Genomic DNA, 23,774 nt, shown 5'->3' with positions numbered 1-23,774 from the left:
GTGTCAGCTCAGAAAACAGAATCATGTGAATAAAAGTAAAATAATAAAGTTTTTAGTTTTAGTCAGTACTCTTTGAGCACCAACTGCTGATGTGCACTGGCTGACATGCAGACGGTTTCTCCCTTCTCACACTGGTGAGGAGAGACGGCTCACAGCAAATCAGGTTTTTTTTTGCACTGCCACTTCCTCTGTGGAAAATAAAACTGAAGCATTCTCTACTAAATTCAGTAAAGAGAAAAACAGAAGGGGCAAAAAAGTGATAAAAACCATCCATGACTTGGGCAGAAAGATTAAGTTAACTGAAAACTGTGTCTTTATAGAAATGGAGACAGACTATCAAAATATTCAAGGACAGTAAGACTCAGCCCAGAAGCCCAAGTAGTTTTGATATAAGATAGCCAGGTGTCCAGCAACAGAAACGTGATTTAGAATAACTTTCTTCAAGGAAGGATCCATGACAAGAACTTTTGACCGCAGCTTAGAAGAAAATGGATACTATGCATCAATGAATGCAATATTATATAAACACATCTGGAAAGCCCTAGACTCCAGATTGCAGAAGCTGAGATATTATATAAATAAACTATCTCCAAGCAAAAAAGGAATATTACACATTACTTTACAGATAGACTGGTCTCAACTGGAATAGAGTTATTGCATAATTTTAACATTCCTAATGTAATTTTTACATTAGATATGTGACTTTTTTAGCTTATGCTGAAGTTGCTTCACCTTGCTAAAGAACAATTTCTCTGATTTTGGGCATCATATATATAGAATGCCTTGCAATACTTGGAAGATGTAAAAAAGCCTACCTTACCAATTAAAAAAACTTTTTGGCATCATTTTGGCTCTGTTTTAAATTATTTCATAATGCACAATCCTGCCAATAGAGTGCTGAATCACATGACAAGTATGTCACACCATATTAAGTCTCACAGGACTTTAACAAAACTCATACTAAATATGGAATTGTGAATAAGGCCCAGGAAAATAGTACTGAAATTCTCACAGCACATCAGAATATGCATCATATTTTATCACTCTGCCAGTGATATTGAATGGCAGCTAGCTACTGTTACTTTGTGCAACATTATTATTTAGTTGATGTCTGCTATCACAAAATAAAGGCCAATATTGCTAGGCCTTATGCATACAAGAATTAAACACTCCTCATCTTAAGAGCTATAATACTACTGACACAGAATAAAAGTGTATTTAGAATATACGTGTTTAAAAACCCTAAATAGTTTAATCCTAAATCTTCGGATCTTGTGTATCATTGTACTCTAACAGCATCTGAAAAATATGGAGGGGAATAAATCTATTAATTTGGTCATGTTTCTGAGCAGAGAGATTCCATTGTGATCAGTAAAAAATGTTCTAGTGCTTTAGGTTTTCTTGCAGCCCTGTCTCCTACACTGTCCTAAATGCAATGTTTGGTCAGTTCCATGATGGTCCAGTTCGTGATAAATGGCTCTAAAGATCATTACAGCCCACTGCTAGAAGACAACTGAGGAAGAACAGCTTCAACACTCAGAAGACTGCACTACAAAAGGAATCCAATGTTAGAAATTATCTCTGTACTTCTGATGGAGATGTCTGTCTAAAAAGCAGTGTAAGGGGTAGGATTCCTGAAAGCATACACAGAACATGAGAAAGTTAGTTTATTCCAAAAATGGTGGAGCAAGAGATAACTTATTTGATAGTGAACAGTTACAAAAACTGTGTAAAACTGTAACCAAATAAGCAGAAACAGGAATTACTGCAGTAGGGTAAACCATCAAGAGCAACACCCTGTCTGAAAGTGGCCAGTATAAAGGGAGGGATGAATGCCTTCCAGTCTGTTTATTCACTAACAGCTTGCTCTTTCTCTAAGCAGCCCAAAACTCATGCTCTCACTGATGTCTTGTGGCATTTTGTTCTGCAGGCTAAACATGCACTATATCAAAACGTATTTTCTTCTATCAATTTCAATTTAAATTCAACTGATTATTTCCCTGTTCTTGTATAATGAGTATGTACTGTTTTCCCTGCAGTACACAAAGACAAGTTTTTATAATACTACTCTTTGGCTCACTTTATTTTTAGGGTAAAACACACAAAAACATTAAGAACTAATTGCCTAAAGCAAAAAAGCAAAATTTAGGCTTTTTATGGGTCAGGCAAAGGCAACTGTGGAGATGAGGAAAGCTATTTTCAGATACCTGTTGTTTCAGTGCAGAATAAATCAAAACTGACATTTGGAAGTTGACAGAATAGAAAGTGACTTGAAGAGAGGTGAAAGAGAAAAGAAAAACTATCCCTAACATTTTTTGCATTTTTTTCTTTTACCTCTAGGTATCAAAATATCCATATATAGTTAGATATATCTGGGACGCTTTAAAACTTTCTTCCATGTAAGCAAAAATACCACTAATCTGTTTTATTTGACTCATCTGTTGTCCCTGCAATTTGAGAAAACCTCTAGACACAATAGCAATCATCAGCAGAGAAGACCACTGTTGGCTCAAAAGATCACTGTACTTTACTGGACTCTTCCAGCTAAGGCAATAGCATTCTTTTTTTTCTGTAATCACAAATTACATATTTTAGGAAATGTGCACACCAATTTTCACATTGTGGAGCACAGGTTAATCTTCCCCCCAAACCAACTCAAATCTGCCAGTATCTAACTCTATTAAAAATAATCTATTTGCCTCTAAGGTGTGTTGAATCTGTGGACATTATCACATGAATTAACACATTTTTAAGCAAGCCCAGGCAAAATGTCTTATGCATTCTGTTAAGGTCCTCAATCTGTTAGCCTGGATTCACTGCAAGGCACAAGAGGTAATAGGCCTTAGACACTTAGGATTAGAAATACATCAATTTCATTCTCCTAAGGCTGCAGAGGTGGAAAACACTTCTATTGAATCCACTTTGAGTGAATGCAGGTTGAGAGAAATGTAAATTTTAGAGAATTTATGTTTCAGTGGCATTCTGCATCAGGACCCAACTCCTCTCCTTAGAATTCCATAGTACTTCTAATGACCTAGGTTTGACATTTAATATAAAGGTATTGTTGAATTCCTAGGAATAAAAACTGTTAACTATTCTGTATTGTAATGAATAAAACTGTGATAATTGCTCACTTGAACTAAAAACAAACCACCAGACTTTTCCCCCAAATGGTCTCAATTCATAATGCACCTATCTAGAGATAGAAGTAATCACAAAGTCTGCTTTTCAATAACATAGTGGAACTTTCTACAAAAGTTTGGCAGCACCATGAGGCCAATGTAAGCAAATAAGACCTAAGGGTAGCTAAAATTTTATCTTTTTATTTTTCTGATGTTTCAAATGGGAAGAATAGACTTTCAGACAGAACACACTTCTATGGTTTGGGAGCTCTGCCTCAAATATATCATCACTAACATATGCAGAGATAGTGCACATCTATCTCTCTGCAAAGACCTAGAGGTTTATTTGTCATTTCCATAGAGATCAATTAATCTTAAGAAAGTTAAAGAAAGGAGGGATAAATCCAGCTGCAGCTATTATAGTTTGCTCCTACTTCTATCATTTAAGATTTTGGTTTTGTCTCTGCCTGACTTTCTTGAATGCAAACCAGCTGATTTTTTCCCTCCTGGGAGGGGGTTATCATCCTTTTTTGTTTGTTAAAAAAACCCTATGACATACATTACCCATCAGAATGAGGAGAAAACCATTAAATGTGTAAAAAACAGTAGTCTAAGATCATGATCTATCACAGTACTGCACCTACTGACTGGTGTGCCTTCTTTCTGCTGGCAGACCCTATTCATGCTGGATTCAACTGGGGTCTCCGAGAGAAACCATGACCCTCACCTGCCACCTGACATCAGAGACCTCTGTCTGATTCACTAATGGATAGATCACATCAATAAATACGATTCCTTGCTCTCAGCTGAGGAAACAGATAGAAAGAAAAGATTAATCTCTGCCGACTAACATTATAGGAAAGATGCAAAAGATAACAGAAATTACTGGCCAGGTTTCATGTGAACTCTGATTCATTGATGCATGAGAAAAGCTTTCCCAGCAGGCTCTAGCAGGAATTGGATTCTTGTTTCTCTGTGAACACTTTATGCCTGTCTTCATCTTCTTTTAACATTCTTCTGAGATGAAACCTTGTAGCTGGTGGTGTTTGCCCTTAGCACAGGCTTATGACTGATTTCCACAGAACCATATGGCTGCATTTAATGTAACTCCAAGCCAGCACAGAAACTGTTATGCTGTGAATTTGTCTTTGTTTATTTTCTGGGCAGAATTGCAATACAAAAAAAAATTCTTAGGAAGAAATAAAAGTGAATTTCCGCTTCCTTGGAGTCATTACTAATGCTATCACAATCCTGGAAAAAGCTTCAAGATCGCAGTAGATGAAATTATGATCAATGTTTGGGGGAAAAAAAGAAAGAGAAGACAGCTATTATCCCTGCTATTACCCATATGTAAAAACAGAGGAAACATCTGTGGGAAATGGAGATAAGCCCCTTCTACAAGATTATTCAAATATTTCAGAAAAGCACTTTACATATGGCAACACTTGCTTGAATTTGGCTCGGTTTACACCAAGGACCTGCATTCTTTGCAAACTAAACACTGATATCTAAGAAAGAACAAAAGTCCTACTAGGGCTAAAGTGTCTTCCTCACTGCTTGTGTGCTCTTTCACATCTGTCTCCTGCAGGCTACAGCTCCACTGCTGGCTGCTGGAAAAAGAATGGAGAAGTCAGGCATAGCAACTTGCAGCTGAAGCTTCAAAGAGCAATTCAGACAAGACAGTGTTCCAGTCTGCTGTCAAAGTCACGAGGACATGATGACTTGAAGGACTGAATGCTGACAAAAGCCCCAAACTTCCTCTCCTTTGGTACGTTAGAGTAAATCTCCCTTTTCATCACCCCTACCTTCTTGGTGGTAGAAGAAAGAATATAGTCCTACAGGATGGAAAGGGCACATGTTATGCTCTTATTTGTTTCTCCAAATTCAGATTTGGGCTGCTAGTTCTGGACCCCAGAGAAGAAGTAGTTAGTTTCTGCATATCTAGAATCAAAAGAACCAGAATAATCAGATGGCTCTGCCAAGGCTGCTCCTTTGTGCTCCTCTGCTGTGCTGCACTCTGTGAAGATGAACAAGGGGAACAAACAATGCTAACCACATTTGCAGAAATGAGCAAGCGAGTCCAATGCAAAGAATGCCTTGTGCTGGGTGAACAAGGAAAGAAACCTGGCTCAGTTGTAGCTACTCATACTGCTCATTGCAGGACTATCCCACTGCTTACTTTCCAGATAAGAGTGAAACTAGATCTATGTATTGCTGGAACAATACCAAGTAGTCCTTACAGGCTTCCTCTGGGTCTCTCAAAGGACCAGTACTTACACAGACTTCCACCTATGTTATATTAAGTGACTCAGCTCTTGATTTGTTGGTGATGTTCACTTCTGAAGAAGGCAGCAGTTGGGAGTGAACTTGGCAGCCCTTTACTGCACTTTCTTACACTGAATTCAGTATTTCTGATGCAATATTCCTGCTATTACAGTTCTCCTCTGTCCAAAGGAAGGGAGAGCAGAGAGCATCTGAATTTTGTAGTGAGGACCTGAAATGGTTACGTGAGCAGTAAGGATTTATATTATACTTCCTTATCTTCTCTGCTATTCTGGAATCTTATCACTACCAAGACAGTCAGGAAAAGTTGTCTCTGAGATGAGGCACTCTAACATTAGCCAGTTCCTATCTTTAATACTGAATAAGTTACACTTTCCAAGCAGAAAATCAAAGGAATGTAGAGCACAGCTAGTCCTCCTATCTTTTTACTACCCTTGCTGTCTTCATAAAGTTGAAAGAGAACAACTTCTCTAAATGACTCAAAAGGCACACGGAGAGTATTTCAAAAAGAAATATAGTTTAAGAGAGATCCAGAGCTGCATTATGTACCCAAGGATTAATCCAGAAGTTGGAACAAAGGTAGTAATTTTGTCTAGACTGACTGAGCATAGTCTCTCATATGCAACATTCCAAGTTTCATAGAACTCAGAGACCACCATTCATGGATTCACAAAGGCAGAGGATTACACCTTGTGCCCAGAGGAGGGTGATGCTTTGAATTGATGGTACTCATTTTGACACACGCCTTTTGAAGGTCTTCTCTTCATGCAATCAGCCTTGTCGGAGATGCTGAACGCAGGCACTATACAGTCCTCCAGGTCTTTGTTTTGTCATGACATTTGGTGTTGTTTCCTCACCTGTTTTAATGTGACAGAAAGGAATTTCAACAGCTTCTGGAAATTCCTTCTAATTCAACTTGACCTGCACTTACTGGGACGGCAAGCTTAGCTGCAGCCATGCAACTGCAGAAAGAAGTTGGCTTTTAATTTTGCAAGTTTTTTGTGCTAGCTTTATGGTTTTTTTTTTTTTACTTAAGTGTTAACTTGTGATTTTATTTAAGACAGTTTGAAGAAACTTTAGAAATCACGCAAAGAAGTTGGCTTTTAATTTTGCAAGTTTTTTGTGCTAGCTTTATGATTTTTTTTTTTTTTTACTTAAGTGTTAACTCGTGATTTTATTTAAGAAAGTTTGAAGAAACTTTAGAAATCACGTTGAAAGCCTTCTCATCTGCACAGGCCATCACAGATAGAAAATCTGTGGTTTGATTATTTCTGGCCTCTGGTACTAGTAGAGCATATGCCAGTAGCCAAGGTTTCTCCTCATGCTGAGTCTGTCCCATAGGTGATGAGGTGCACACAGTTCAAAAGGATTTCACAAATAATCACAAGCAGTAAAGGACAAGAAATTATCTCAGTTCTCATCATAGATTTTCAGCCTCTAGTCCTCCAGCTATCTCTATCCTCCATCTATCTCCCACCTTGCTTAACCTACCAGTCTCATTTCCTTCTTATGGACTACTCCATTTACCCATTTGGACAGCCACTCCTACCCCTTTTGTACTCAGCCTCTTTCAGTTTTCTCCTCTACCACTATTAAGTTTAATACAGCATGCCCTAAGCTCAGCTCTCCCAAACTTTCTCCCAAACAGATGACAAAAATTCTGAATCAACCTCGTCACAAAGAATTCCTACTTAAATACAACAGAAGTTTTCTAACATTGCAAAAGTATGAAATTTTCAGAAAATGCAGGGACAATAGAAAACAGAGAACGCACAATATAGAAAAATATGGAAATAGAAATACTAGCAAGCTCTATCTATAAATAATGTAAATACAGTCATTTGCTGATAGTGACTTTTACATATTTTCAGATTTTTATACCTAGGTAACTTAGGGAAGAGGGTTATCAGGTTAGGTAAAAGGAAAACAGACTTCTAACTTCAAACTAATCTGGTTTGTCAACAGGTACACTAACATATGTTTGTACATCAGAGAAAATAATAAAGCCAACAATATATACCACTAAAATATATTGAGATTTCCAACTGTCTTATGATAATTAATGCACAGTGAATACATCTCTTGAAGCTATAAACAACAATTCTTTGGGTCTAGACCTATGAAACATTAGAATTTCTATGTCAAATGTCTATTTCTATAATCATTCTTAACACTAAAGTTGTCAAATTGATTAGATTAATATTCTCTCCATAAGCCATACAAATTAAGAAATAGTATATCATAAGACATGACATGAAAACAAAGAAACAAATATATAATGATTCTAGCTGTGACACAGTATGTTAGTGACATTGACAAACTGAATCTTCATGCTGATAGCATGTTGTAGTCTCAAATCTATTATGCTTTGGAACTGATATATTATTATCTCTGGACAACTTTCACACCAGGAGATGATCCCTGCTAGCATAATTTTAAAAATGAAGGCATTACAAACAAGATAAATTTCATTGTATTGTTACCTGAATTAGTCTCAACTAACAGAAGTTTCATATAACATACACCATTTGCTAAAATACTTACATTTGTTGATCCTATTACAAAAATACAAAGCATAAACCAGGCACAGTTCTATTAACTATACTACAGCATTTATGCATCTGAACCAGCACTGTACGGTAATTGTTCTACAGGGAACAATAATATTTGGCTTTGTTCTCTTTTAATACAGTATGCTTAAATTTTTACATTGAAGACAATATATTGGGATCTTCTGGCAAATATCTGCAATATCTTTGAGTTTGCTAGTAATGATTGACTAAATGAATTTAACATATCATCCTCTTTTTGCTGTTGGTTTTAATTTGTGGCTAAGTGAAAACTTAAAGAGTTTTTGGGAGAAGCAGATCAATGTACTGTGTCAATATATATTACAGACAAATTAGTAGGCAACTGCAGATCTCCTCATTTAATCAAATAGCACATTGTCCCTTTTATGAAGTTAGGAGTTACCATTAACAAAACAGAATGTGGACATAAATTTCTGATTTTTAGTGGAGTACAAACTAACAGAAAAAGGTAAATTTATGATTAACAATTCAGAAATGGTACTGCTTTGTCGGGTTTCTTTCCTCTGTATGTGTGGATCAGAAATGAATTATACTCATTTGGCACAGGAATACCAAGAAATAGTTCAAAAATTAGACACATATTTTTGACAAAGTTAAGTAGATATGGAACAATTCTAAAATACAAATTTTACTTAAACAAATTGAAATTTTAATTTATGTGGAATTCTCTATTTACAGTTCCGTATTTATCAGCAGTTTCAATCTCAAACTAGCTGGTAAAAATATTAGAGATGAAGTATGTAATTCCTGTTAACTTATTTGATTGGTCACTCTTTATGCTATAATATATGTCATAATATTTCTAAAAGCAATACTTGCCAAGTAATAAATACATTACAAATGAAGGATCAGACCTGGCAAATGTGTAATCATGCAAATAGTTTGCAACAGCCTGCAGAATTGGGTCGTAGAGAATTAATACAATGTCAATTGCATTCTTATTGTCTTAAGTCAAAGCAAGCAAGATTTGGCAGTCAAAGCTTACTATTTTGTACCTGCTATGAGTTAGTATCACAAATAATTCAGACTAATTTTTTAAAAATCAGACATAAGGATGAGTACCTTGTTCCAGATGTTTTCCTATTGCAATAATCTTTTTTAAAATCACACTTTGTCTTCTGTGTCAATAGTTAGCATCATGCAAACACTGAAGAGTCACATACCCATAACTGCTATCGTGATATGTTGGAGAAAACACATCCATCTCTATAAGGTTGTCATGACCATTTGCAAGGACTGCTTGACTTTCTAATTCTCTATACATAAAGATACAAAAAAGTGAAATTAGAGGTGCAATTTCAAATTAAAGAATGGGATGATCCCACAAAAAAGAATTTACTAATTCTGTTGAGTAACTTTGTGCAACACTGAATGTGGGATTTATCTGCCTTCCATGCTGTCCTCTGAACTACATGCTGGATTGTAACCTGAAGACACAGTGTTATAAGGCTACCTTTAGGTGGTCATTACCCTTTGATACCCTTTGATCCCTTATTTATGTGCAAGTCCTTGAATAAAATTCCTGACTGCTGCCTGTGGCAAGGCAGGCTTAAGGACTGAGCAGTGCATAGTGGGGGATGTTGTTTACTTGATGAGGCTGGACCAGAAATGAAGTAATAAAACTGAACTGAGACTATCAAAAGACAGTCTCTTGCTGGCTATCTGGCACAGCCAGCCAGCAAGAAAAATATGCAGAGGGCTGGCTACCAGAGTGAATGGGGATCTCACGTTCTGTCAAGGACAATGCACAGCAGCAGGAGAGGCAAAAGAAGCATCAGAATCTCTGGTTCTCTCAGGGAATAGTGAGGAAATGAGGGGGAGAAATGAAGCAAGCCACTATTATTTTGTTTAGAACTGCCTATTTCTTTTGTCCTATCTAAAACAGGGAATGATTAATGCGGGGAAAAAATACTTGGGTCCATTCATAGTTCAATGACTGTGTATCTCTGAAAATGGAATGATCAACTCAAGGAACACTGTGCAAATGCTACTAAATTCTGGACTACTGGTGCTTGCCTAAGAGCCAGGGGACAAAATACACAGCATGATCAAATTCCAAGTACTTATGGTGACAGCAAGGGATATTTGAGCAGGAAAGATGCCAGAGGGATCAAGCATAAACCTAAAGCAAGGCACTATTGACATCAAAGAAAGCTTATAAGCATATGGGCTTGGTGTTTTAGGATTGAAACAGATGCTCGGTGAGAACTGACAGTAAGAGAATGTCAGAAGAAAACAGAACTTTTTTGACTTTAGTATTGGAAAACAATACTTAATTTCTAATGTCTGTATATAACGATCCCATAATTATAGCATGTCAATTTTTCAAATGCATTCATGCTGTCAGCAATCTAAGCAGAGTCCTGTTTCTTCAACTTGCAAACCACCAATGTGGGCACAGTGCTTAACAGAATCTTCAGAAGAGCAGGACTTGAACTCCATTTCCAGTTTCTGCCTTTTTTTTGTACCATGCACCTTCTTAACAGAAGTAACATCTCTAATCAAGTCCATGTGTGAAAAAACCTAGAAGACTTAGAGATCAGAACAATTTTAATTTGATTAAACCAGGCACTGTTTTAGTGGGTGGAATGTGTAAAATAGGTGGTTAGAGCAGACTTTAACACTGTGCTTTTGAGGACAATCAATCAGCCTCTACACAAATTGATTTAAAACTTCCCTGGGTGTCTATCAACACCCATTCCACACCTTAATCAATAATGAAGGCAACTGGATCATTGACAGTCCACCCCAATAATGACACGTGTATATTCATCACACTTTAGGAGTTTCTAAAGTCTTCACATTCTAAAATGAATTTTGAATCAAGTTTACAGAACAGTTTTGAAGTAACACCTTCCAGGAAATATTTTGTCTATACTATTTCTGAGGTATTCCAGTACTTTAATTAAGTTCCTCAAAAAAGCCAAAATATTTTCTAGTCATCAGGTATTTCTTCAACCTTTTTTTTTTCTTAGTAAAATAAGTGGCTAAGTAGATGAATATAGTAATGTTTTAATACTAAGAGGTAAGAGAAGACCAAGCAGTATTTGTATAAACTATGAAAAACATGTTAGTTTCTTGGCTAGTTTCTATAAAAAAGTCATAGTCCATTATACAAAATGCAGCCATCTTTCACATGAGGTATTTTTGCAGCAAATCTAGTAAGAAAAAGCACAGCTCTTCTTTGATTCACTAGCATGTTAGCACAGATTCTGAATAAAGTTACATAATAGTCTCAGAGATTTATTCCTTGACTGGAATATGTAAATTTCCCCTTACCAACAAATGGATCTTTTACATTCAGTGACTGAAATTAATGAAATATTTCCAAGGAAATGCACTAAGAGATGCTACCAGCTTATTTTTATGTACAAATGTATGAGTTCTAACATACTTTTCCTGTGTGCATCTCTAACATTCATAATTGACTGTGCAGTAAAAAAAATTTTGCACATTCAAATATTTAACAGAGAGAGCATTTAAAGAACTTATTTACTCTGTATTTTTAAGTATCAGTAATTTAGATCCTGCTAGAACTCCAAGTCATGAGAATTACTGATACTGGTAATCAAGAAATCATTTCTAAAACTAGTAGCTGTATTTTTAAGTATCAGTAATTTAGATCCTGCTAGAACTCCAAGTCATGAGAATGTTACTACTACTCTACAATGAGAATGATACTGGTAATCAAGAAATCATTACTAAAACTAGTAGGTGAATAAAAACTTAAAGCTCAATGATAATAAGAACCCCACTAATATTTAATTACTAAATGATGTTTTATCAGATTCAGGCATCTGCCATGTAGTCATATATTTACAGGACTCTGACTGTCCAACCAGTTCAATTCAAAGAAAAATATGGAAAGATTTTGATTTCTTCAGAAGTTCATATTAATCTCTAGTGCTGGCTCTTCCAGCAGATCTACTGGCTCTACAAAGGAACCTAACTTACATCTGGCTAGGGAACAGTCAAATAGTAAAGATCATTAAATGTTCAATGAAAGGTCCTGCAGTCTGCAGGAAACCTACAGGAAATATTCTTCTAGTGTCTTCTAGGGTTTTTTGTTAATGTAGATTTTACTGAGCCCAAATAAAGGGAAGACAATTTCTAGCTCTGTTTCATAACCTCATTGTCATTTAAAGACAGCATCAAAGATTAATGCATTCACATAATTCAATTCATTCAAGTTACAGTTTTAGGTCCTCATAAACATTTAAGCAAAGATTCTTTTTATATTTAAAAATCAAGTGAATTGGAGTTTCTGTTGGACATCATTGATCTGTAACCTCACAGTTCATCTTTTTAGCCAGTAACAGCAATATTTCACACAAATCCATTAGTTCTTGTTGACAGTACTTTGCACAGAGCCAATTTTCTATATATCCCATTAAAAACCACAATGGAATCCAATATTATGGAATATATATCTTTTGAAATCACTTCCACTACTACTGCAGAGCGATAGGGACTAAAACCTCCCCCAAGCTTTGTAAATACATCCCTCTCTCCTGCATGCACATACACAAACCCAGCCAATTCACTGCCCAGCTATACATGACAGCAAACTGTATGTCATTTTTATGTCACCCATATGAGCCTACAGAGCTAGAAAGACAGTTGTGTATATAGGCTGACATTCACATTGCATATCTCTAAATGGCTGTCATCTAAGCCAAATAATAAAAAGGAAGAAAAAAAAGCCCCAACAATAAGCATAAACCAAATTGCCAAAGAGGAAATAAACTATTTTTAGTCCAAGAAAAGAGTGTAGGAAAAGATCTATCACAAAGTTGTTAATATAGTTGATACTGAGCCTGAAAAATCACACTCAGTAGGGAACCTTAACCAAAAGAGGAAAAAATCAATGACAAATAAGATGGGTTCTACACCTCCAGAGTTCCAACCAAGTAAGACTATTAGAAAAAACAAAGTAGTAGGGCTCTGTCAGTTTTCAGATTAAATGTTTACATTTTATCTCACTCACAAGTGTTCAAAACTTGCACACTCAAAATACCCTTAAGTTTTCATCAGAAATATTTAAAAGATGAAAAGACTTTACTCTGCAAAAAATGCTTAAGGTTGGAAGTGGCATTCTCATTCAAGTAGTCCTACACTTTTATAAAGACAATAAAAACATATGTGGCAATAGAAGCAAACATCAAAGACCTCACCCACCTACTTAAGATTAACTACTATCAGGAAAACATCAAACATCTTTTTCCCCACTACAAACTTATTTGTTCTAAAAGAAAATTCTTTCTTAAAGTACTAAACTGAATGTGATGATGAAATCTCTTCAGTGGAATGCTGTTCCACAGTCCTTATGTCTCAAACAGCACAGGAGAGTCCAAGAAAACTGAGAAGTAATAGCCATTCCAAACTGTCTAACTGAGGAGTTGCCTGAAACATCTATGGCAACAAAAACTACTCAAAAGAGAATCTTAAGGTCATGTATGTTTTGAATTGGTCAAAATAATCTTTACTTTGCTATAAAACATAATTTAAAGGGATCCAAAGAATAAACTGAAGGGATTTCATAAACACTTTCAAGAATTACTGTCAACTTCAATACAGTAATAAATGCTCAGTTTAATAACTAAATTGGAATATTATAGCTTTCCTTAATAAAAAAATTAGTGCTGATTGAGTGTTACATGAGCACTAATTAATCACTGTAGGTAAATTCAGCTCTGTGCCAGTAAGTCCTATCAATTTTTTAATAGATTATTCTGCGTCTAAAAAAGCTAGTGTCACTCTTCATATTAGCTGCTTCTTTCCTAGAGGCAGTTATCAATGACAAATTTATCATTACACTGGAACTGAGTTCTTTTGTCTCACAAAATCCCAGCACTTTTTAAAACACCTAGCTTCACATAAGTATTTCTTTAAAGGTACCAAGTACAAGAGTTAAAACCTATTACAGAATGTTATTTGACATTTGATCTGTATGACAGTACATATTTGACACATTTCTGGCAAGCAAGGCAAGAAATTTCTTCAAACAGGCAAAAGTCACAGCTTACGAACAGGAAGGAAAACGCTTGTCTGGAAAAATTAATATACTCTAATTACTCTGGAAAAGAACTGTAAGGGAGAAGAGTGCCATTGAGGATTTTAGAGAAAGGACATATTTTTCAGGACTGAAAACTTTCCAGTTTTGCTCGCTGAATGAGGGGAAGTATTAGCTGTGGGTCAACTTTCATTAAGTTAAAGGTTCTCTTTAGCATTGGCACAGTCTGTAGTAGTACCCAAGTAATTACCTGCTTTCCAGAGGTGCATTACTGCCAAGCACCCAGCTGTCCTGCAGCTGGACTGACTCAGGTGTGGTTTGCAGCTCGGCGGGCAAAGCAGCCGGCGGGGCCGGACTCTGGTTCCTCCTGTTTGTCAGTGAGTTTCTGTTAAGTGAGGTGATGGATGGGTGATGCTGTGCTGAATGTTGCTTGTGAGAAGGTGGCAAAGGCTGCAGGGTCGACTGGCCTTGGTTATTTGGAGGTTGTTCTAAGAAGAAAGAAAATTAAAGTTCGTTATATATCTTGGTATTTGCTACAACCAAAGCGGAATGAGAAATTCAATATAATCCTATCATCTAATATATTTGCATATTATTCTATTAGCAGACATTCAGTGACATTCTGTAAGAGCAAGTTTACCCTTGATACACCAAGTTCTAATTAATACACAACAGATGGTAAAATTGCTTTTGGTTTTAATTTGTTTCAGTTTTTTTTTTTTAATCTGGTTTTATTAACACCTACAGAAAATAGCATCTGACAGATCCCCTAATGCGCCTTTAGACTTCAGCTTTTTTTAACAAACCAACCCTGAAATTAAATGGGTAATTTCAGTAGAACACAAAGGTTTTCAAAATGCATATAATCCCTATAATTATTTAATGGAGTTTTTAAGCTTTATTTAACTGCAATAAATTATTACAAGCTAGTTGCTAAACAGCAGTAGACTACTCTAGTTTAGTGCATTTCAAATAAGGCAGATCTGCACTATGATCTGCTAATAGACGCTAAGTATTCTTTAGCAGAAGGTCACTCTGTGAAGCAGATGTTGCTTCATGGATATTTAACAGACTGATTCACATCTGATTACAACGTCAGAAGACTCATATACTTAATGACCGTCACATCCATTAGAACACACACAGAACAGATTTTCCAATTTCACACCATGCAATATAAATACAGCTTGGAGGAAGTCACAGGTGATAAGAGAGTCAGGCCACTGAAACAAAAGGAAATATTTTCTGACTTAACCAAAGCACACAACACCCATAAAGCTTAAACTCAAAATCTCAAACCAGCAAAACCTGCAATCAAATACCTCCATCAATGTTAGGTTTTAGCAATCTGTTCCATAAAATCACTGGTAAATAAGTCATAAATATAAGACAAATATTTTACAACACAATGCACACAAAACTAAAGAAACCTTGACAATTTACCACAGCTTAGCAATGACTGATGACACCTAAACACGTAACATTTAACAATTATGTAATTAAAATTGCAATCTACTTCTTACACTAATGTAGCAGAACATACTTCATAATATAGATGCAAGTGTTAAGCAGAGCAGAAGATATGGGACATGCACTTTTCTCACAGTGCAAAAGCTTTCAGGTGGTTTTTTAATTAGTTGTTTGATTTCCATAAGCAATTCCCTTTTGGAACTGGTTATAACTGCAAATTGTTACAAACTCAATAATAAAACTCTGGTACAGAGAACACAGGAAAAGTATTTCTGTTGAAACAGGTGTTTCCAATAACTTACAGGTGACTGCTACAAAATTAACTTAATTGTGAGCACTTTCCAAGGTTGTGATCATAAGACAACATGAAAATGTTAAGAAATAAACAGAAAAACAAGTCTTTGGAATAATTTCCTTTCTGAGAACCACATTCTTCTTTCCAGTGATTTTGTGTGGTCAACATGACTTCTGTTGCAAACAACAGCAATTCTGAATCTCTCATTAAAAGAATAACAGAATTTATACTACTAGTGAGATTTTCAACACCAAATCCCTGATGTATTAATGCAAAATTCCAGTCCAGGTAGGACACAACTGATAAGCTTTATCTTCACCAACACTGACACAAAGGCTGTCACTGCATGTGATTACAATCACTGTCAAGGGCTTTAAGCCACATTTCAACAAGCGAACTAAAGAAAGTTAACAGACCTACCCTAGAGCAAAGAATTTTCCCCATATCTACTTAAAATTGTATCTGATTTAGAAAACAAGCTATTTATCAGCTGGTGCAAAATTAACTGTGGCCTTGTATTTTGTAATACATAGGTGCATGTGTATCTAAGAAATTATATATGTGCACGTGTCTAAGTATGTACTTACACACATGTATAGGCAAATATATACATATAAATTATTAATCAAAATTTAATTACAAAATTACAGAAAAATGGCAGGTGGAACAAAGTAATTCACATTAATTTATTTTAATTGGATAGATAAATTAATTAAAATTGTTCTTAGCATCAGACTCTTCTTTTTTTTATTCCCCTTTTTGACTCTCCTACCAGCCTAGCCTTTTTGGACAGTTTTGCCATGATCAGTGCAAAGCACTCTTCCACTGCAGCTCCTACCAGCTGAAATGCTATTCTGACATCCCTCTTGTTCATTAATTTCTCTTCTCATTTACAGTCTCTGCTGAAAATCAATCTTTCAGTCTATCATTTTTAGTACTAAAGGTCTTGCAGCATTCTCTGCTAAAGACAAAGGAGAGGATTGATCATCGTTGTTCTCTTGCACAAAGGAGGGTGTGAGCGCCAGGCTTGTCTCAGGTAGATGTCAGACCTTCCCACACACTTTACTCTGTGAGGAAGATAGTGAAAGTTCTGTAAAGGGAATTTATATACTCCACAAATAAATGTCCAGATTTAATAATTACTCTGAAAACATCCTGGAAGAATGAAATTGGATTACTCAGACCATAGGCCAGCTACGCAGGCCACTATTAAGCCGTGCAGGCCTTGTGCCTGCTACAATTTGGGATTTAGATTATTTCCCTATAAATTTACTGTGAACCAAAAGGCCCTTCTACTATATAACATAAAAACATTATTGACAATGAAGACACAGAGGAACATAGAAATTAAGAGAGGCTAGAAGGGAGCTATAAGACTATCCAAGTGCGATTTTGCAAAGATCACTTCTCTTCCAATCCCATTTTCTCGCTCCACAGAATGTTGACAAGTGACATTTTCTTGTGTCTGAGGGTGGCTTCATTTGGCAGGGAATCTACAGCTTCCCCAAAATCAAAAATGCCTGAAAAGTCTGGAATGATTTATTTCTTTTCTAATTGTGCAAAAGCTACAGGTAGAGTAGCATTTAACAAGGTTAGATTTTCCATAAATCAACAGAGCTAAAATCTATACTCCTCTAAACTTACTCAGTCCTACACTGTCATTCTGAATGGAGATCACTGAGGAACTGCTTTTTGGATCTTTTCTCCAACCTGCCAGATTCCCCCAATACACAGTGCTTCTGATTGCTGCACAATTTCTAACAAAACCCTAATGTTGCACCACTGATTTGTGAGGAAGAGAGAATCATCACAATGGTCATGTTTTGAATGCCATAATCTGGAGCCAGATTTCATTTTTTACTCTTTTCAGGACTTAAGATTTAAAGAACAGCTTTCAGTATTCCTGAGGCTTTCACACAAAGCTATTGGTCTTATGGAGTAAGAACCTCTCAACATCCCTGTGACAATGAAAATATTCTCAGAACTGCACATGCAGGGAAACTGAGGCATGCACATGAAGTGATTCACACTGCTCTCCTGAGAAATCAGCATTACTGCCAGAATAGTTTCAGTTTCCTTGCTTTTCCTACTTAAGAAGTTTATAAGAACAGTGGGATGACACAATATGTACTTCATAAACACTGCAGCACTGGACATGACTCCCTGTAATAACAGCCCTCCATGTGCCACAATATCAAGTGTCAGGACCCTGTAACTCCTCTTTTCTCCCTATCAACCACTGGAGTCCTAGAGGGAAATACATCTTCCCTCACTTATTGAAAAGACAGCAGCCCTGGGACTTGGCCAGCTCCCTCACAACCAACCACTTATTAGAAGAAAAAAGCATTCAAATCTGATAAAGTACAATTGGGTTGAAATGCTTAAAACTACTCCAGAGAGCTACAGTTGCTTTGCTTTAAATTGGATTTTAAAAGCTATCTTAATTGATTTAATCTAAATGGGAATGTCTAATTTACACTAAAATTAAGCAGTAGGTACAGGTAGGCTTAGGTCTAAAGATGTAAAGTTTTAATTATAACATTCCTGTTTGGTTTAGACCTTAATGACTGTAGAGCAATCCTGTTCATCTTAAAGAGAAGATTTCTGCAGCAAGAAGCAAATGTACACTGGCCCTGCAACCAGTCTGTCAAAGTTCTTCAGGTGCAACAAACAAACCCCACACTTTCAAGGCATTTGTTGAGTAAGTCAGCATCCAATAATTATGTGTGTGAACATATGCACAGAACTCAGAAAAGCCACAAGAAATTGGGTAGAAAGCTGTCTTACTACAGTTACATGATTTTTTCAAAACATATTAAAATTGTTATTTACCCTAGGGAATCACAGTGAAGCAATCCAGCCATTTCAATTGCAGAGGTAAATTATATGTAGTTCTATAGCCTTTCACAAAACCTTTTCGTCTTTTATTTCTAAAAAAGTAATCTACATTTAATTATTTTTATAATTTAATAGTTATAGAATTTGAACAGCATAGGAAGGAGAGACATTTATGATACCTATAGCCATGTGGGGGAAAGGGGCTAATTCAGAGGCAGAAAAGCAGACTGAGTATTCATGAAAAAAAGTAATTTGTTTCATATTTTGTGTCTTTCTGTAACAGATAGGTCATTGAGACCTGTCAGCTAGCTACTGATCTAAGAAAAAGAGAGGTGATTTCCATTTCATAAAGATTAGGCTTTTAAACAGTGTATAACTAATGTGAACTTAGAGTTCCCATGACAAACACAAAAACAAAGTCTTCCATTATGATATAAACATTTCAAAGATGAACAAAATGTTATTCAATACTAGAGTCTTAACTTCTTCTGGTCAGGCTGCTCCTTTTCTATTCTCTCTTTAGAAAAGTCTCTGCCATGGTAACGGAAATATCCATAACACATAAGAGATTTAAGAATCTGGAGTAGACTGAATGTTTTAGAAAACACATTAAATGTTTAGAAAACTTTAAAAAAATACAAACTTTTGTTTGCAGGTCACTGGTCCCTGGTCTGCTAGCCCTTGACTGCTAGCAGTAAAAAGTAATTTCTATAAGAACTGGCTTGATCTCCTCAATAAAACCCTTCAATGGACTTTAAATTTTGCCTAACTCACATATGGTCATACCTCCAAAAGTACTGTAAGCAGTAGTGGGATTTATCTCAGAAGTCCCTGCAAATTGAAAAGAGTGGGTATTATGGCTTAATTATTCCTAGAGCTCCCAAAGGAGCTCTTTTCTAAAGTTCCTGCTTATGGAGGAGTAAGACAGGCTACCTGCACCACTACGGCCACAGCTTCAGGGATCCTAAGGGCAAGTAAAACCAATCACTCCAGAAGTCTCTGGTCTGGGAGCACCTTCCATGAGAAGCTACATTTAATTAATGAAAACATGAAGAAGGTTATGCGTTCAGAAAAAAAATTGAGTATTTAAGTGTCCATTTGTAATTAGGAAGATGTGTCTTTTGAATGAACCACTGCTTCAGTTTTTCCTGCAAGGGTGTGTGAGGCTCAAAGCTTCCTTTCTGATCATTTACTACAAGCCATAGGGGTAATTTAAAACAAGTTGCTGTATGTGCTTATTTTGTGGTTAATCCCAAGTATTTGCTTAGTCTTATTCACATCCAAATTTGCTATGCTCTGCCAAATGCTTTAAGGATCCAAGCCACACTCAACCCAGGGACTGTGGTGACAGACTGCCTGTCATCAGAGGAGAGCCCTATCACTCTGATTTGTTGTCAGCTTGACCATCCTTTTCTGCTTGGTTTGTACCTAATGGACGTAGAGATGGAAACAGAATTAACCCACAGCCACTGCTGCTGACTTCCTCTGTGCTCCTGTGCTAGATACATGGTGACAAGCATAAGGGGAAGTGACAAGGACACTTTGATCTAGATATGCACCTTGTGTGTGTGTGTATAGTATTATAATATAAAAGGGGCAAAAGTCAAACAAGTAGCTTGATCAAAGTGGGCCAGTGTTCGTCTCCTCATCAGTACAATGCCTGTAGGGTCTGAAAACCTGTCAAGCTATCTGGGACTGAGAAACTACCAATGAATTTAATGCAGGATAAGCTCTGAAAGATTGCATTGCCTTGCTTGTGAGTCTAAGTTTGGGAGAAATAATAAAGAAAACCTTAATTTCGTAATTTTCCTTTACTTTTTAAAGAGAAATAAAGGCTTCTGAAAGGCAAGAAAGACTTATTTGACTGTGGAGAAACTCAAAATGACCCCATGGTTCTCATGTGGTGTCTAAGACCAGGTGACGAGTGGAGAGAAGTACCTGGAACTCCCTGGAGGGCAGCAGGAGTCCCTAACATGCAACATTGGTGTTTAAACCACAAAGTACATGTTGATAATTTCACACACACTATAAGGATACAGTTCTTTACTGTGTATATTTGCCAGATAAATATACACAGAAGACAAAGAAACTAGTAATGCAAAATAACTGCAAGCTTTAGGAACTGAAGAAAAAATACTTTTACTAATGTCCTTCAGCTGTGTTATCTACAGCAGTGTTATACTTCCAGTTAAAGGTACACTTGTAACTTTGTCTTTCTATTTCACATCCACTGAGCATAATATTTTCCCTCAACATCTTCATACTGATAATATCTGTGCATTCTCAGCTGTTTTGTAATTCAGGTCTCCCTAATGTTTTATAATCTTGCTGCAGAAATAGAAAGCACCAGTTACTAATCTATTCCCAAAAACTTTGTAAAGAATATTAACTTAGCTTCAAACTTACTTGAAAGGCACATTTTTTTGACCCTGGTATTTTTAGAATAAACAAGCTGAAAAGCTGTACCCTATATGATATGTGACCCTATGAAGATAGATAACATAACTTTCTATTTTATGACATTTACTTTGAAAATCTGATTAAGATAGATGTCTCCAGTTTGTTATTCTTCAATGTCATGTTGTCACAGTTCCCATCAGCAAGATGCTTTAAAGCCTTTCGATTAATATTGTATGCCAGAACTGAAATTACATCCTTTGTCGTTTAGTTCTTAATGGTGCAAGTGATATCTATCAAGTAGTGTTTTATGAAGCATGTGTGATTTTTATTACAGGCTGTTTTCACAAATCTTCTTCAGGTCTCATAAAGACTGTTCATGGTTCACAACAAATATGCCTTGCATTTAAAATCATGCCAGTTCTCGATGGAAAATAAACCTTGGATTTTTCAGCAGACTTTATCAATAGAACAAAACTCTTACTTAACTTAAACCTATATATAATCACCTTAATTAGCATAGTAAAAATACTGCTCTAAGCCCCTCCACTTTGCATGAGAACTCTAGAGTAAAAAAACCTCTGAACAACAAAAAAATGTAACAATGCTTTAGATCATAAGTAATGGGTTATGTTTGCCAAATCTTCTAAATGCCCTGAAGTAAATTCAAAATAAAGACGGCACACAGGTAGAACAGAAGACGCAAGATTCCCTTGTAATCCAAGTACAAGGACCTTAATTTGCAGCATACATATTTGTAAAACAAGATGCATATAGTCAAATTTCTTCAATTAATTGAAAACTAGATAGTTAGGAGCAACTGAGCAGGAATCTTAAGGCTGGCTATTTTTGGTCAACTTGCCATTTAAGCAAAAATCTGCAAAGTCAATAAAACTTAGGCCTTAGATGACACATGAGCAAAATATATTTTTCTAGTGTGTTTTTGTCCAAAGACTTTCTCTTGATACCCAACAGAGTAAGGCAAATACACTGCAGGAAGAAATCCTGCCCATTGAGAAAGTGGGCATTTCTTCCACAGGTGGTGGTGAAAGGAAAAGTCACAGGATTTACTTCTCAAAGTTTATTAAATGTTGTTTCCACTCTCTGTTGTTCACTGTGGGAACGGAACCAGCTCACTTTTAAAGCATTTTTTTCCATTAGCTGGAATCAATTCTCAAAGCATTCCAACACAAACACCTCCAGCATGCAACCACTCCATTAACCCCTTCAATACATATGTAACACTCAATGTTATGGCAGGCAAAATCTGTTTAACTCCCATAAAGAGATAATGTCTCCTTATGTAGTACCTATATAAGGGCCCAACCAACAAAAACTAGATAAAAAAGCAAGTGGGGTGAAAGAGCTCAGATTTGGAGCCACCTGTATCAAGGAAAACCACTGATATTGTTTCCATGTGTAAGGCAGACATTTACTGCAACAAAGTAAACTGTACTTTGCCAGTTTTCAACTGAACTGTGGAAGCTTAATCACCTTATGAAAGCTGAACCTGAAATATATATTTCAGCTTCAGTGAAAAAGCACTAGTGAAACTAGTTCAGGAAACAATCTTCCTAATAGTGGCCTCTTTATCCCCAGAGGGATTTAAGAAGAAAGATGAAAAAAGAAAAAATACAGAAACACTGCTAAAGTAAATTGAAATTTAACCTGCTGGGGTAACACACTTAGGATTTTGCTTTACAAGAAAATGAAATAAAACAGAGGATATAAAACCCAGGATGGCAGCTATGCACACAGGATGAATGAGAAGTAATAGTATACTTCCAATCCTGCTGTTGTACTACACAAATGCCATCTCCTTCCACCCCAGCCTAACCCACACAAATAGTTAGCAGGGATACTAATAGATATTTATTTATATTCTCTTTTTAGGACCCAAGGTCTGCAAAACCAAATAAAATCCTCCACTGGTAAAATTTCATTGACTTATTTCCAACAATTTACCCGGATATCAAACAGGGAAAGGTTGGTATCACACTGTGAGAAATGAGAAAAGCTTGCTCAATTGACACACAAAAATGATACTCAGCTTATGTTATCCAGAGATTCAAAATATAATAATGCAGCCTTCAGTGGTGTGCTCCTGGCTTGGCTTCTCCACAGTGGGGTTCAGATGTTTTGCAGGACTGTGGGCTTGGGTTTTTTTCCCCCCACTGGGGTACAGCAGTCTACTAGACAAATAGTCTGTGACAAAGGGGATCACCAAGACCACAGGCTTCACTTAGTCATGGCTTTTTCTAATCAGAGCAGATCTATCTTCATAAATTAAATCCTCTTTCATTCTTATTTAGAATCTGAAGTGAGAAAGCTACGCAATTATTGTTAGCTTCATACAATCTTCTTTGCTGCCGACTCATGGAAATCAGTGGAGAAACATGTTTTCAGTTAACAAATTGAAGGTTAACTCGTTAATCAGAGAATCGAGGTTTCCACTGAAAAACATGACACAAAAATGGAGAAGTCCAGCTGAAAGACTTTGTACAGAGAGAAAAATTCAGCTTTCCAAAATGGTGACAGGGGACTGGAATGAATTTGAAAAACCTTGAAGTACATAGCCAAAGCCTGCCTGTAAAACACAGGTGAAATGATTCAGAGTATGCTATTTCCCACTTTGTTCACCCTGCACCTTACGTTTATACCAAAAGCAGACAGACACTTAATTTTGACTGCAAAAATTGTCATTTATAAATAAATGTCAAAAAGTAGAACCATGTTTCAGCTGTAAGCTGGGTAAGTTCTACAAT

The 23,774-nt window shown here is 36.3% G+C and overlaps 1 protein-coding gene across 16 annotated transcripts in view; it reads right to left on the bottom strand.

Annotated features, from left to right (window-relative positions):
* Window positions 1–23,774, bottom strand: part of TENM3 (teneurin transmembrane protein 3) — a 407,967-nt gene that overhangs the window by 120,028 nt on the left and 264,165 nt on the right. For 12 of the 16 annotated variants that reach the window (XM_039700050.1, XM_039700051.1, XM_039700048.1 and 9 more), the window contains 2 exons: window positions 14,260–14,497; window positions 9,160–9,252 (listed from right to left, as the gene is read on the bottom strand). In XM_039700050.1, coding sequence (XP_039555984.1) covers window positions 9,160–9,252; window positions 14,260–14,497 — 331 coding nt within the window. The remainder of the gene's footprint in view (window positions 1–9,159; window positions 9,253–14,259; window positions 14,498–23,774) is intronic. The other 4 variants (XM_039700054.1, XM_039700064.1, XM_039700057.1 and 1 more) reach the window with 1 other exon arrangement.

This window comes from Passer montanus, unplaced genomic scaffold (assembly GCF_014805655.1).
Source record: "Passer montanus isolate IOZ18808 unplaced genomic scaffold, ASM1480565v1 scaffold14, whole genome shotgun sequence".
NCBI classification, from domain to species: Eukaryota; Metazoa; Chordata; class Aves; order Passeriformes; family Passeridae; genus Passer; species Passer montanus.
The sequence above is the reverse complement of the archived record's forward strand: the minus strand, read 5'-3'. Positions and strand labels throughout refer to the sequence as shown.